The 16,118-nt window shown below is 48.4% G+C and overlaps 1 protein-coding gene across 1 annotated transcript; it reads right to left on the bottom strand.

Annotated features, from left to right (window-relative positions):
* Positions 1-1,207: 1,207 nt before the first annotated feature.
* EEF1G (eukaryotic translation elongation factor 1 gamma) lies at positions 1,208-15,628 on the bottom strand. The gene is made up of 10 exons (XM_054440199.2): positions 15,462-15,628; positions 14,218-14,376; positions 13,460-13,523; positions 13,162-13,304; positions 12,588-12,731; positions 9,016-9,145; positions 8,419-8,623; positions 1,890-2,062; positions 1,677-1,801; positions 1,208-1,445 (listed from the first exon to the last, which is right to left on the bottom strand). The coding sequence occupies exons 1-10, from the start codon at positions 15,471-15,473 to the stop codon at positions 1,287-1,289; spliced, it is 1,314 nt and encodes a 437-aa protein (XP_054296174.1). The 5' UTR covers positions 15,474-15,628; the 3' UTR covers positions 1,208-1,286.
* Positions 15,629-16,118: the final 490 nt, after the last annotated feature.

Below are 16,118 nucleotides of genomic sequence, written 5' to 3'. Positions count from 1 at the left end.
CTACTCGGGAGGCTGAGGCAGGAGAATGGCGTTAACCCGGGAGGCGGAGCTTGCAGTGAGCCAAGATCACACCACTGCACTCCAGCCTGGGCGACAGAGCGAGACTCCGTCTCAAAAAAAAAAAAAAACTAGAGCACGATTGAGCCTGTGTACAGCCAGCGACTGCACTCCAGCCTTAGCAACATAGCAAGAACCCCAGCTCTCAAATAAATAAAATTTAAAACATTTTCCTGACCCAGTTCTACCAAAAAAATTTTAAATTAAAAAAAAGTGACACCCATTGGGTTCAAAACTCTGCCTCTACCACTTAAAATGTGTGATCACAGTCCAGTTAGTGAAATCTCTAAACCCCTATGCTTCCCGTTAGAAATCAGGGATACCACCACCAGACTGATAACGCAGCCAGGAATGGGCCAACGGGCCAGGCCAGTGTCTGTTCTGAGTAGTCTGTGCCTTGTCCTGCAGGTTTGAGGCATTTGAACTACAGCCCTAGGCCAGGCATGGTGATGCATGCCTGTAATCCCACCACTTTGGGAGACCAAGGCGGGATGATCGCTGGAGCTCAGGAGTTTGAAAACAGCCTGGGCAACATGGCGAAACCCCATCTCTACAAAAAAAAAAAAACATGAAAATTAGCCGGGCTTGGTGGTACACACCTATAGTCCCAGCTACTCGGGAGGCTAAGGTGGGAAGATGGCTTGAGCCTGGGAGATGGAGGTTGAGCTGAGACTGCACCACTACACTCCAGCCTGGGCAACAGAGCCAGACCTTCACTGAAAAAAAACAAAGAAAAAGAAACTACAACCCTTGCATATTGTTAGCTACCTACCTCACAGGACGGTTACAGGAAATAATGTAAAGTTCCTTTGCACTCTGTGAATTATACATGTTAGCTCTTGTTATTAGCAGCTATTCTCTCCCTTCACTGGGAAAGGCCTGGAATCTGATCCCTAAGAATTAGGTAGTCACAAAGCCCCATGTCACTACCCGCCCCAACTGCTTCCGCTCTTTCCCATCTAGAAGACAGTCATCACCGTAGGAGGCAGGGTAATTAAAATCACAAGTGAACACGGGCCTCTATTTCTGTTCTTCTGAAGTCTTCTCTCCTGCATATCGAGGTACTGCGAACACAGAAAGCACCCTGCTTCAACATATCTACTCCCCTTGAAGACGCCACCACTCACAAAGGAGGCAGGACAGGAAAGGGTTCAATGTTCAGTTTCCTTTAATGACCCCCATTCTCCCTGAAGGGCAGGTGCAGGCAGCTAGGTGATGGCAAGAGATGTTCACTTGAAGATCTTGCCCTGATTGAAGGCTTTGCCCACATGCTGGAAGGCCCCCTCCCAGGAAAAGTACTCTCGAACCAGCGTCTGGGTCTCCTCGCTGCCAGGATCCAGTTTCCGCCATGTGTATGACTCGTAGTCCACCTGCCAATCTGGACTCAGCTGGGGATAAAAAGCCAGCATGTGGTCAAGTTATGAGACACCACCCCACACCTGTGTTACTTCCAGCTCAAACACACGTCATCAGACCCCAGGTCTCCTGTGAACATGAACTGCTCCTTCCTATAAGCATTCCTGAACCCTCCTCAACATCCATCAGCTCAGAAATACAACACAGTGCTTCCTATATCCCTGCCCCACCCTAAAGAGACTCCTCTCCTCCACCTTCCTCACCGGAAAGGCAAGCTCCTGGCCTCGGAGGACCCAGACTCCAGAAATGGAGCTGCTATTGTTGGTTCCAAAGAGGATGACACTGGCGAAGGCATTCTTCCTCAGCTTGTCCAGTCGCTGGAACATTCCTGAAGGGGCAAGGGAGAACATTCAGCCTTTGGAATCACAGCACTTGCTACACCTTGTTCTCCTTCCTTCTCAGACCCACTCTCTTACCAGTGATGAGATTGCAGCTCATGAAGGTCTGAGTGAGTTCTTCAGGGAAGCGATACTCTGAGTACCACAGGGACCAGCCGTCCTTATCAAAGTGCTCCCAGAAATATGGCAGTGCCACAGAGAGTGTGTCCTCATTGGAGTACTTGCGCTTAAATTCATCCAACACAAAGGTACTAAGAGGAAGAAAACACGGGGGTCAATCAATAAGGAGGAAGGTTGCCAGGCTAAGAGAAGTGAAGGGTGCTTTCACTTAAAATTTACTAATATAAAGGAAATGGTCATTGCGCTGGCAGATGTGTATGACCTTATGAGGGAAGAGAGCTCAAGGGGTTTGAACAGGGGCCTAGGACACCCCTCTGCATAAGTATGCAAGGCATGTGGAGGGTGGAACTCAAAAGTGGGACTCTGAGACCTGCCCCAGGAAGGGCATGGCTAACTGCTGCCCCCAGGTGGAGACAGAGTGAGGACTTCTTTTTCCCTGTTCAGGCCCTCCCCAGGCTGTTTTCCATGAACCACACTCAGTCACTGACTCACCCAAGTCTCTTCCCCCACAACCATACAGGCCTCTTCAGGTTACACAAGCCGTAACAGGAACGTAAGCAGCGAACATTCTCAAAGGGCCTCCACCCCAAATCTTACACCCATGTCCTTTAGTCCATCTCTGCCTATAAACAAGCTTTAGTCTTTTCCAAGGTTTTCCGATGCTGGAAAGCCCTTAGGTTCAGGTTATCTTAAAAGCAATCTGGCATACTGAGCCAAGAATGCTAGCATCAATATAGCAGAGGTCACTCCCTCCATGGTTGGTGCTCTATTTTCTTTCTTTCCAATTATAAACATATATACTGGCCAGACGCGGTGGCTCACGCCTGTAATCCCAGTACTTTCGGAGGCCAAGGCAGGTGGATCACCTCAGGTCAGGAGTTCAAGCCCAGCCTGACCAACAAGGTGAAACCCCGTTTCTACTAAAAATACAAAAGTTAGCTGGGCGTGGTGGCAGGCTGAGACAGGAGAACAGCTTGAACCAAAGAGGCGGAGGTTGCAGTGAGCAGAGATCACGCCACTGCACTCCAGCCTGGGCGATAGAGGAAGAGTCCTGTCTGGGGGGGAAAAAAATGGCCAGGCAGGGTGGCTCACACCTGTAATCCCAACACTTTGGGAGGCCGAGGCGGGCGGATCACGAGGTCAAGAGATCAAGACCATCCTGGCCAACATGGTGAAAACCCATCTCTACTAAAAAAAAAAGAAAAAAAAAATTGGTGGCACACGCCTGTAGTCCCAGCTACTCGGGAGGCAGAGGGAGAAGACTCACTCGAACCCAGGAGACAGAGGCTGCAGTGAGCCGAAATTGCACTCCAGCCTGGCAACAGAGGAAGACTCCGTCCCCAAAACAAAAAACAAAAAACACATATATGTGTGTGTGTATACATGTGTGAAATGCCTAACCTTGTTTTTACTCTAACTCGCTACTTTGAATCTTCCCTGTTTGTCTCTTTAATCAAGTAGCCTTGCTTCTCATGTAAATACGACTCTCTCTAGCTGGGAAAGCTGGACAAACTCCAATTGACCCCTTAATTTACAAGACACTAAGGGCTCCTTACCCAACCCCCTTCCGCAAGGAGCTGACCTGTGTAAGCAGATCCTCAGCATTTCAAAGGAGCCCAATTAACTGATAAGGTACTGGTACAAACAATGTATGAAGTTCCCAGGATTTTTCTCAAAGAGATAACAACATAAAGCCTTGAGTTCGTGTCCAGCATAGCCCCTATATCTAATTATAATGAAGGATTTAGAGCCCTGCACCTGGTACCCTTGCTCTTTTTGTAACCATTTGTCTTTTAAATTGTTTATCTCTGTAACCATTTTGCTTCTTTTGATTCTTGCATGTTTTTACTTCTGTAAAATTATTGCATTTGAGTTCCCCTCCCCTTCCTAAACCAAGGTATAAAAGTTAATCAAGCCCCTTCCTCCGGGCAGAGAGAATTTTTAAGCGTTAGCCGTCTCTCGGTCACCAGCTAATAAAGGATTCTTAATTCGTCTCAAAGTGTGGTGTTTTCTCTAACTCACTCAGGTACAACATGTGTGTGTGTATATGTGTGTGTGTGCATATACATACATATATATATATATGCTGACTGAAGAAAATCACCTATAATGCCAACAAACAGGATAATCTTTTTTTTGTTTTGTTTTGTTTTTTTGAGATGGAGTCTCCCCCTGTTGCCCAGGCTGGAATGCAGTGGTGTGATCTTGGCTCACTGCAACCTCCACCTACCAGGTACAAGCGATTCTCCTGCCTCAGCCTCCCAAGTAGTGGGATTACAGGCACGTGCCACTACGCCCAGCTAATTTTTGTATTTCTAGTAGAGACGGGGTTTCACTATGTTGGTCAGGCTGGTCTTGAACTCTTGACCTCGTGGTCCGCCCGCCTCAGCCTCCCAAAGTGCTGGGATTACAGGCGTGAGCCACCGCGCCCCCAGCCCAGGATAATCTTTTATGTATTTTCCTATAGCCTTTGATTTTTCAAGGATGTAGCCATGACATATGCAGTTTTGTGCTTATACTTTGTTGTTACTGTGACATCCTATCCATGCTGTTAAGAATTCTTCCAGCCTGGGAAATATAGCGAGACCCTGTCTCTACAAAAAAAATTTGAAAATTAGCTGGGAGCTGGGCACCGTGGCTCACGCCTGTAATCCCAGCTACTCAGAAGGCTGAAGCAAGAGAATTGCTTGAATCCGGGAGGCAGAGGTTGCTGTGAGCCGAGATCACACCACTGCACTCCAGCCTGGGAGACAGAGCAAGACCCTGTCAAAAAAACAAGACAATTTTTTTTTTTTCCTTGAGACAGAGTCTAGCTCTGCTGCCCAGGCTGCAGTGCAGTGGCGCGATCTCGGTTCACTGCAGGCTCCGCCTCCCGGGTTCACGCCATTCTCCAACCTCAGCCTCCCGAGTAGCTGGGACTACAGGCGCCCGCCACCGCGCCCAGCTAATTTTTTGTATTTTTAGTAGAGACGGGGTTTCACCGTGTTAGCCAGGATGGTCTCAATCTCCTGACCTCGTGATCCGCCCACCTCGGCCTTCCAAAGTGCTGGGATCACAGGCGTGAGCCACCGTGCCCGGCCTAAAACAAAACAATTCTTTGCACTAGCGGTCCCAGCTACTCAGGAGGCTGAGGTAGAAAGACCACCTGAGATCAGGAGTTGGACACCGGACTAAGCAACATAGCAAGACCCTACCTCAAAAACAGAATTCTTTGCAAACATTTTAATGGCCCAACAATCTTCTAATGCAGGATTGTGCCATAAATCTACTAAACACTGAATATTAAACTGAATGTGTAGCTGGTTCTATTGTTCATAGCATAAATACTGCCACGAGTATTCCAATTTCACTCAATTCTTATAACCCATGAGTTACCAACTGTTACCCTGACCCTCCCCTCTCTTTACAGATGAGACCAAGTAGAATGACCTGTCCAAGATTACACTATAGCAAAGCAGAGGATCTGTCCTTTAACCCTAGGTCCCAGGTTCCTTTCCAAATGCATAAGAGACCTCATCTGAGGAGCCTTAAAACCTCAACCACACCAAAAGTGGGGCTGGGAATTTTTTCACATCCTCCTGAACTGTTCAAGCTATTTGTTTTGAGACAGGCTCTTGCTCAGTCACCCAAGTGCAGGGGCACAATCATGGCTCACTGCAGCCTCAACCTCCTGGGCTCAAGTGACCCTCTCACCTCAGCCTGCCAAGTAGTGTGAGCCACCGCACTTGACCTAGCTGGGTCTTAAAAGAACTAGAATTAAAACCTGGACATTGAATAGTCTTGGTCTTTTAGGATATCACTTTTATGACATTAAAAACATTGGGGGAGCCAGGGGCGGTGGCTCACTCCTGTAATCCCAGTACCTTGGGAGGCCAAGGCAGGTGGATTGCCTGAGGTCAGGAGTTTGAGACTAGCCTGACCAACATGGTGAAACCCCGTCTCTACTAAAAATACAAAAATTAGCCAGGCATGGTGGTGTGCACCTGCAATCCCAGCTACTCGGGAGGCTGAGGCAGAAGAATTGCTTCAACCTGGGAGGCGGAGACTGCAGTGAGCCGAGATCACACCACTGCACTTCAACCTGGGCAACAGAGTGAGACTGTCTCACCAAAAAAAAAAAAAAAAAAAAAAAAAAAAAAAAAAAAAAGGCCGGGAGCAGTGGCTCACATCTGCAATCCCAATCCCAGCAGTTTGGGAGGCGGAGGCAGAGGCGGGCGGATCACAAGGTCAGGAGTTCAAGACCAGCCTGCCCAGCATGGTAAAACCCCGTCTCTGCTAAAAATACAAAAAATTAGTCGGGCAAGGTGGTGCGCGCCTGTAGTCCCAGCTACTCAAGAGGCTGAGGCAGAAGAACTGCTTGAACCCGGCAGGTGGAGGTTGCAGTGAGCCAAGATTGCGCCCCTGCACCCCAGCCTGGGCGACAGAGCCAGACTCCATCTCAAAAAAAAAAAAAAAAAAAAAGGGCCGGGCACGCTGGCTCACACCTGTAATCCCAGCACTTTGAGAGGCTGAGGTGGGTGGATCACGAGCTCAAGAGATTGAGACCATCCTAGCTAACACGGTGAAACTCCGTCTTTACTAAAAATACAAAACATTCGCCAGCCGTGGTGGCACGCATCTGTAGTTGTAGTCCCAGCTACTCAGGAGGCTGAGGCAGGAAAATCGCTTGAACTGGGGAGGCGGAGGTTGCAGTGAGCCGAGATCACACCACTGCACTCCAGCCTGGGTGACAGAATGAGACTCCGTCTCCAAACAAACAAACAAAAAAACAAAAAACACAACAAAAAGGAGCCAGGTACAGTGGCTCACACCTGTAATTCCAGCACTTTGAGAGGCCAAGGATCGCTTGAGCCCAGGAGTTTGTGACCAGCCTGGGCAACATAGTGAGACCTAGTCTCTACAAATAATAAAAAACTAGCTGGGTGTGGTGGTGTGTGCCTTTGTCCCAGCTACTCCAGAGGCTGAGGTGGGAGGATCGCTTGAGTCCAGGAGGTCAAGACTGCAGTGAGCCGTGATCACGCTACTGCACTCCAGACTGGACAACAAAGTAAAACCCTGTTTCAAAAAAAAAAAAACTTGGGGAAAGCATTTCTGGCAGCCTTGTAGGGCATCATGGTAACCCAATAAATAGACATTAAAAAACATTCCCAAAACCATGTTAAGAAAATGTAAAGTTTATTAAATAAAGATTTTAAGTTTACTACTGCCTCATTTATTTCCTGCCCAGAGTACTGACCTACTATCTGTGAAAATCTCTAGCTAATAATTAACAACATCTGAGTTACAACACAATATGTAATTTGGGTTAGTTATCATGACCTATTTACACACACCAAAAATCCTGCTCACTCTTGACCTGCACCTGTGCTAAATTCAAGGAAAATCACTAGTTCAAAAAATACATCTTTAAAGAGCGCCTGCGTCTGGATGGAGCCTTCCTGTCTTGTACAAAGTACCCGGGAGTAAGAACTTTCAGCAATACCCCAAGTTGCTCCCATCCATCAGTGCAATGCTTGTAATTCACAATTCTATGCACAGCTACTGTGTCCCTACCAGTGGGTGCTCCTTTAGGCTGGTTCACCCTGTATCCAAGCCATTACAAAATGGGAGAGGGTCAAATGTAAACGCTAGCAGACCAAGCAGTGAAAAGATGAACGGCTTTGGAAATAACAGGGTGAGTGGGAGGAAAAAGTACAGAGAAAGAGGAGTTCCAAAGCAAAGTGACCACAGAATATATATTTCTCATACTGCTTGAACTCCCAATAAAATGACTTGGAGCAGTGATAGAAGAAAGACTCCATCCCAGAGAACTGGGCAAGCACTCAGTGTCCTACATTTTTCATGCCAAAAATCTCGCTTTTGCAATATTATTTCTTCCAAGAACCCCTACCTTTAACTGAAAAAAGGATACACAGGACACCTACTTTCTTCTACTTGGGGACTTAACTCTACCCAGTTGTGGAAAAATGAACTAGACAGACACTACTTAGCTATGATCTTCATCCTTTTTCTTAATGAGCAATTTTTGTACAGTCTGATTCAGCAAAACAGAAAACAAAACAATTCAAAGGACCCTGCTCTGGCAGCCACTATCTCCGCACAGCCGGCCACGCAGCGTGACGCAAGGCTCTCTGCACTTTCTTCCTCCCCACGCCTCTCCCTGTATTTGTTCTCAGAGCTCTCAAATGATCAAATGAGCTTGCTCAAAACCAATTTACCACTATATCAAAATCTGTTCCTGTCTTTGTTGGAATAGGAGTTCAATCTTCCCCAGTACTGGCTGTACTTGGAACTTGCTCTCCACAATCAAAATTTGCCCAATTCCTGATGATCAGCCCAGAAAGCTGCTTTATTTGCAACTAAAATATACCTTTAACTTTATATGGACAACCTAAAATTCTGGCTCTAGCTGTGTGTGAGGGGGGACATACAGAGGTGAGAACAGGCCTTCTTTGGTCCCACACCCTCCACCCTCCAATATCCTTACCTCTTGGGCAGGTGAGCGAAGGGGTCCTTGGCCTTGGGCTCAGCAGCCAGCGCCTGCTCACATTCATCCATCTCCTCCTCAGGAGCAGGGGCAGCTGCCTTTTTCTCCTCCTTCCGCTCAGCCTGGGGCTTCTGCTTCTCTTCCCGTGAACCCTTCTCTTTCCGTGGTGTGTCCTTTTTAGGTTGGGTCTCTGCAAACTTTTTAGCTGGTGCAGAGGAAGGCAGGAAAGTGAATGAATGTTCTGCCTCTTTCCACACCCCTCCAAAACCACACAGAGCAAGCAGGGTAACAGAGGAAACTGACGAATGGGACAAGTAAGGAACCTAGGCCCCAGACTGCTCATCAGTTCACTGTATGTCCTCCAGCAAGAACACACTCAGCAACAAATACTTTATATCGCAACTCTATATAGTAATACAAATTAGTCAGGGTATGAGTGTATACGAAACAAATTGCACATAATATTAGCTACCACATTGACACCCTACATTCTGCAGGTCCCCATAACCCAAAAGCAAGACAGGAAATCAAGGGGTTGATGCAGAGCAAACCAGACCCTGATCCTGGCCATATGCCTCCCGATCTCCTCAGACTCACCATCAAACTGGGCCATCTTCTCACACAGTTTCACTTCCCCCAAGACAGCCCGGAACTGGGGCTGGTTAATGCAGGTGAGGAACCAGCGGTTGGTATTGGGAAAGGCCTGGCGGAAAGAAGGCTCTAGAACCTGCCAGGACATAAGGGTGGAAACAAAGTCAGTGGAAAGGCCCTGAAGAGTTCTGTTCACAGCAAGAGCCCTTGCTCTGCCTAAGTCCCAGTGCTCACCTTCTCTTCAAACCCTATAGACAACAGCTTCATACAACATCATCCTTCCCTGGATTACTTCCCATTTCTTCATTTTTTTTTATTTTTTATTTTTTTTTTGAGACAGAGTCTCGCTCTGTTGCCCAGGCTGGGGTGCAATGGTGTGATCTCAGCTCACTGCAGCCTCCGCCGCCTTTCAAGTGATTCTCGTGCCTCAGCCTCCCGTGCCTTAGCCTTCTGAGTAGCTGGGACTACAGCTGCCTGCCACCACGCCCAGCTAATTTTTGTACTTTTAGTAGAGATGGGGTTTCACCCTGTTGGCCAGGCTGTTCTCGAACTCTACCTCAAGTGAGATTACAGTAATCCCAGCACTTTGGGAGGCCGAGGCGGGCGGATCACAAGGTCAGGAGATCAAACCATCCTGGCTAACACGGTGAAACCCCCGTCTCTACTAAAAATAAAAAAATTAGCTGGGCGTGGTGGCGGGCAGCTGTAGTCCCAGCTACTCGGGAGGCTAAGGCAGGAGAATGGCGTGAACCTGGGAGGCGGAGCTTGCAGTGACCGGAGATCGCAGCACTGCATTCCAGCTTGGGTGACAGAGTGAGACTCTGTCTCAAAAAAAAAAAAAAAAAAAATAGCCGGGCGTGGTGGCACGCGCCTGTAGTCCCAGCTACTCCAGAGGCTGAGGCAGGAGACTCACTTAAACCCAGGAGGTGGAGGTTGCAGTGAACCGAGATCACACCACTGCACTCCAGCTTGGGTGACAGAGTGAGACTCCGTCTCGAAAAAGAAAAAAAAAAATTTTAATAGAGATGGGGTCTCACTATGTTGCCCAGGCTTATCTTGAACTCACATGCTTAAGCAATCCTCCTGCCCTGGCCTCCTAAAGTGCTGGGATTACTGGTGTGAGCCACCACACCTGGCCTCCATTTCTTTTTCTAATCTTTTTTTTCAGTGCAGTCCAGTTTAATGGATGGATGCTTGGGTCCATCCTCCATTTAGGAGTAGGAGTAATAATTGTCTTGCTCTTTTACAAAACTATTTCAGATCTACTGTTTCCAATCTTTTAAATTTCACATGTCAGCCAGGAGCGGTGGCTCACGCCTATAATCCCAGCACTTTGGGAGGCCGAGGCGGGCGGATCACCTGAGGTCAGGAGTTCGAGACCAGCCTGGCAAACACGGTGAAACTCCGTCTCTACTAAAAATACAAAAATCAGCCAGGCATGGTTGCACATGCCCGTAATCCCAGCTACTCAGGAGGCTGAGGCAAGAGAATCGCTTGAACCCGGGAGGCAGAGGTTGCAGTGGGCCAAGATCGCGCCATCACACTCCGGCCTGGGGGACAAGCGTGAGACTTCGTCTCAAAAAAAAAAAAAAAAAAGATTGAGACCCACAGAGGGCTATCGAGGACTTATTTTGCCAAATAAAATCTAAACACTATAGGTATTTACTATCTACATTGGCCATACTACACACACACACACACACACACACACACACACACACACACACACACACACACACACACACACACACACACACACACACACACACATCAAACTTCAGAAAGTAAAGAACATTCAAAGAAAATATTCAAACGCATTTAGAATAATGGACAGTCCTGGCTGGGCGTGGTGGCTCATGCCTGCAATCCCAGCACTTGGAAGGCCGAGGGGCCTGAGGTCTTCAGGAGGTCCTGAGGTCCTCAGGAGATCAAGACCAGCCTGACCAACATGGCAAAACCCCGTCTCTGCTAAAAATACAAAATTAGCCGGGTTTGGTGGCGCATGCCTGTAATCCCAGCTACTTGGGAGGCTGAGGCAGGAGAATCGCTTGAACCTGGGAGGTGGAGGTTGCAATGAGCCAAGATCATGCCACTGCACTCAAGCCTGGGTGACAGAGCAAGACTCCGTCAAAAAAATAAATAAATAAATACATAAATAATGGACAGTCCTTCAAATTAAACTTAGTGTCTGGAGTATTAGCCGTGGTCAAAGAAAAATAAGAATGAACAGCTTCAGGTAGAACTGTCATTTTTTAGTTTGCAAAGACCAGAAGAGGAAAAAAAATCTTGTCATGGAAACAGAACACAGCAGTCAGAGTGCTGGTTCCACAGTACTTGGGTTCAAATTCTACTCTACAACTTACTAGATTCACTAAGATGATCCCCATGAGGCCCCTGGCACAGGATCTGGCATGCAGTAAGTGTTTTTTCCTTTGCTCTGATCACATTACTATTCTGGACCAGCATGAGTCCAAGAGCTTTTATTTGGAAACCAGTGACTTGTCATTCTTTTTTGACCCAATAACCTTGACGGTGATTATTACTGCCCTGATTTTATAGACTGCAAAGAGTAAAAAACAGGACTAAAGGAATTCACCCGCATATAACCCCTTACCTACATTGGTAAACAATAAAGCCAAGGCTTGAACCTGTATCTGTCTCCAAAAGAGCTTAAAGAGCTTTTTTTTTTTTTGAGATGGAGTCTCGCTCTTGTCCCCCAGGCTGGAGCACAGTAGCTGGATCTTGGCTCACTGCTACCTCCACCTCCTGGGTTCAAGCCATTCTCCTGCCTCAGCCTCCCAAATAGCTGGGATTACAGGTGCCTACCACCACGCCCGGCTAATTTTCGTATTTTTAATAGAGACGGGGTTTCGCCATGCTGGCCAGGATGGTCTCAACCCCCTGACCGCAAGTGATCCACCTGCCTAGGCCTCCCAAAGTGCTGGGATTATAGGTGTTAGACACAGTGCCAGGCCTGCCTCCAAAAAGATCTTAATGCTGAAGCTACCATCATGACCTCTGTCTTCACAACTAAGAATAACCAATCTTCCCAGGAAATATGGCAACAAACTAAACATCTTAGCTGCCAAATAGAAACTAAAGGCAAGACATTACCCAGCTTCTTAAGAGAATGGAAAGCAAGTGATGGCACTCAGTCCTGGGATTCCTGGCTGTTTTTTGTTTGTTTTGACACGAAGTCTCACTCTCACCCAGGCTGGAGTGCAGTGGGGCGATCTCTGCTCACTGCAACCTCCACCTCCCAGATTCAAGTGATTCTTGTGCCTCAGCCTCCCAAGTAGCTGGGGCTATAGGTGCGCGCCACCACACCTGGCGAATTTTTTGTATTTTTAGTAGAGACGGGGTTTTACCATGTTGGCCAGGCTGGTCTCAAACTCCTGACCTCAGGTGATCTGCCTACCTCGGCCCCCCAGTGTGCTTGGATTACAGGCATGAGCCACTGCACCCAGCTCTAGCTGTTTTCCAAGTCCTCAGCAGAATACACGGTAACCTAGATACCTTGTCACTTTGTTTCTAATCCCCATCTACCCACTGCCAAATGGATTTTCCATAAACTTCACCTGCTTGTAGAGCCACAACAGGGTGCAGACAACTGTGATGTCAGCCAATGTCACTCGTTCGCCCACCAGAAAAGTCCTCGTCTTCAAGTAAGCATCCAGCAGCCCCAGAATTCGCCTCACTTCCTCCTTTGCATTCTCAGTGGCCTAGTGATTCAACATGATAAAACTCATCAGTGAGTACCAATCCCTTTCCCTCACCCCCCCATTAATAGAACTAAGAGGGCTATTTCACCAAGAAGTCTGAGCTCACCCTCACCCTCTTTCAATGGAGGCAGATCCTAGGATCATTCTAAATGTATTACAAACAAAAGAACTTCAGAGGTCCTCTGGTCCAGCCACCCCCTTACCATTTGGTATAATCTCTTCACAGCAGTAATCCCTCTTCTGATCACTCATGACAGACACTTCCTCCAACAACTGCCCACTGCTTCAAACTCGTACCCTAGAGATTACGTCTTCTCATTGCCTACATATCCTTGGCATCTTTTTTTCAACCTATTTTATTTCTTACTCCCAATACCCAGGAGCTGATGCCACCCCTGCCCCTGGCTTCTCTCAAAGTTCCAAGGCTCACCTGTTTGTTGTGGTGCATGATGCCCAAGGTGGGGAACACCCAGGTACTGGCTGGGGGCACTATATCAGAATCAGCAAAGCTCACCCACTGCACCACCTGGGCTGCTGCCTCTGGAGTACTTCCCCGCAGCTCCTCATTGCTCACTGCAGAGGCAGAACACAAAGGTCAGAACTCTGGGGGAATGCCAACACCAGTCCAGGTCCTGGAGAATTCCTTCATATCCACCCCCGCTCACACTCATCCTCTCCTACACCCTCACCTCCAAATTCTCCCATTCCCATATATCCCTGCAAATTACCATAGTAGGCAATGGCGTTGCTCTCAAACACACAGAATCCATCATCACCCTCAAATGCTGGGACCTGGGGACAAAGCAGTGAAAAGATAAGGTAAAACACACAAAATTTCTCCCTAACCAGTATCAGGAGCCGAACTGCTTTGAAAATACTTATATAAGGCTGACAATCCTCACTATCCAAACTCTCGATACTATCTGATACTCAAGAACCATAAATAAATACTTCAAGAACTTGGCCTCCTTTGCAATCTGAATTCACAATGTTAACTAGGAAGCCCAACAGATTTGAATATTACAGGATATTTGTATGAAATCTCTGGATCAAACAAGCAGAAGGCCAAAAGCCAGTCCTGTATCAATGTCTGTATCAGTTAAAGTATTAGTGTGTGACCCAGACCCACACAGCACTTCATCTCCTCCATTCTTAGCATGTTTCTTCACCTATCTCTATAAACCCCTTGGGGTAAGAATCCTGCTCATAACAGATACCTGATATATTTGCACTGAAAATGCTTAGTCAAAACTCATTCTCTTTCCCACAAAGTAAACTCGTGAATTTTATACAGTCACAGAATAACTGTATTTTTTTTTTCACAACTAGATGTGAATCTATACTTATCTCAAAATAAAATCACCGAAATATTGAAGAAAATAACATGGGAAGCTCCCTTTTAGAGATGGGGGCCATCTCCAGAGTGACAGAATCCCAAGGCCTTGGTTTCTCAGAACCGAAGGATGCTCCCCATCTCCCAACTCACCTTGCCGGCAGGAAATTTGCGGAGAAATTCAGGGGTGCGATTGGTTTGGCCAAAATGGAAGTGGGGTGGTGCGGAGAGCACGCGGACCTGAGCCCCGCTGTACTGAGCAGCGATGAGAGCCTTGAAGGCCCTCCAGTTTTCAGGATACGTGTACAGGGTCTATGGGAGAAAGAGAGGGACAAAATTAATGAGTAGAAGGGTCCCAGTCCTTAATGCCACTCCCCAGGATGACTTTCTTGAATAATCCCAATGTGTTCAACTCACCCTTTTACTTCCTCTGGTGAACCAAGTCCTTTAGTACTTGTCATATGTAATCAGAATCCTCCGAAATACCAAGAACAGAACTACACACCAACTGCTAAATAAAGCTTGTTGACAGATTTGACCTTCCCTAAGGACACCTCCAGAAGTATTCTCTTCCCCTCAAATCTATCTCCAAGAAATCCAGAACTTCTAGCTCCATCAGACTCCATCTGCCTACAAACATACTCCCCTCCCTTCCCGGAGCCCTCGTTTCATTCATTGATGGTTCCGAGCGCCTGCCTACTCTACCGCTCAGCTGCTCACCGCTTCAAAAGCATCGTCCTGTCTCTAAGGCTCGCACAACGATCGAGAGATTTCTAGTTCCCCTCAGAATAGCCAGAGATAGGGGATGGCATGCCATCTTCTTAAATCAACTCCTCTCCCTCAAAAGGCTTTCTTTCCGTGTCCCGCATACCATCCCTCCGGTCCTGTCCCGCAACGAGTTCCCCGGCGTTGCCTTCTCTATTAAGCGGGCCAGCGGAGTCCAGTTGGTCTGACTTCACTGTCCGGAGAATCCTCTCGCTGCCAAACCTCCCTGAGAGACGACCTTTAACCGTGCCAGCCGGACCTGCCTACAAAGACCCTCCTCTTCAACCTGTCCCCAGTGTTACTCCACAAAACGGTCACAGAAGTTCGTCAACCTGCCCAGATACCACGCCTCAAAGCGGCAATAGAGCCGAACCCCTTTTTCAGGCTTCGGACGACCCAGACCCGGCATCTCTTTTCTCCTCTTCCCCAGACCCTTCCACCTCTGGCCTCCGAGAGCCCCAGCCTCAGTTCCCCTCCAGGCCCGAGGAACCCTACTCTCCAGCAGTACAGTCTGTAGACCCCGAATCAGTTCCCCACTCAGCCTCAGAACTCCTCTGGCGCCGACCGGCCCCACTCGGGCAAAGGATGGCGGTGGATAGGATGACCCGAACCACCAGAGCCGGCAAACTTACCCCAGCCGCCATGGTGATTCCGCAAAGAAAGGGGGTGGGGTTCTCGGCGCTGCCGCAAAGTAAGCCGCCCGGGAGAGAAGGGAGGGGGAAAGAGGAGAGCCGTGGAGAAACAGCAGCCGAAAAGCGAGGACGAAACAGAGGACATACGTACGACAGTTCGGTATCCAGTGGCGCTGAAATGGAAAAAGAACGGGGTGGGTGGAGCCTGCTGGCCAGCGCGGAAAAAGCTCGCGCCTGCGCATTGGAGCTCTTGACTGGCCCGCCCCTCAGGTGCAGCGGGCCAATCGGAGTCTAGACGTGGAGGTAGACCGCGTGGAGGGCGGGGAAGCTGTGAGAACCCGCTGGAAAAGCCGCGAGTTCTCGGCTACGTGGCGCGGCTGTCGGCCCGGTGCGGCCAGTGCTACTGGGAGCGTCCCCCTCTGGCCCGCCCAGGGACAAGTGACTTGATGGTAGATTTTGCCAAGCCCCTCACATGATTCTGTGAAACTCATGGGAGCGAGGAACAGCTGCTGCGCGGAGGTGGCAGTGTGTGTGCCAAATCCCTTTAGTTCCTGCTCTGCTTTTCCTCCAGAAAGGGATGAGCGTCTAACAGGGGCCCCGGTCTGAACCCGCCTGCCAAAGTGAGGTTTGCTCACATCCAACCCTTTACAGCTCCAG

Source organism: Pongo pygmaeus, chromosome 9 (genome assembly GCF_028885625.2).
Source record: "Pongo pygmaeus isolate AG05252 chromosome 9, NHGRI_mPonPyg2-v2.0_pri, whole genome shotgun sequence".
NCBI lineage: Eukaryota > Metazoa > Chordata > Mammalia > Primates > Hominidae > Pongo > Pongo pygmaeus.
The sequence above is the reverse complement of the archived record's forward strand: the minus strand, read 5'-3'. Positions and strand labels throughout refer to the sequence as shown.

Coding starts and splice junctions, on each gene's coding strand:
- EEF1G (XM_054440199.2), bottom strand. Junction 13,524..14,217: donor GCAAATTTCCTGCCGGCAAG/GTGAGTTGGGAG, acceptor CTTTGTCCCCAG/GTCCCAGCATTTGAGGGTGA. Junction 8,624..9,015: donor GAAGATGGCCCAGTTTGATG/GTGAGTCTGAGG, acceptor CCTCTGCACCAG/CTAAAAAGTTTGCAGAGACC.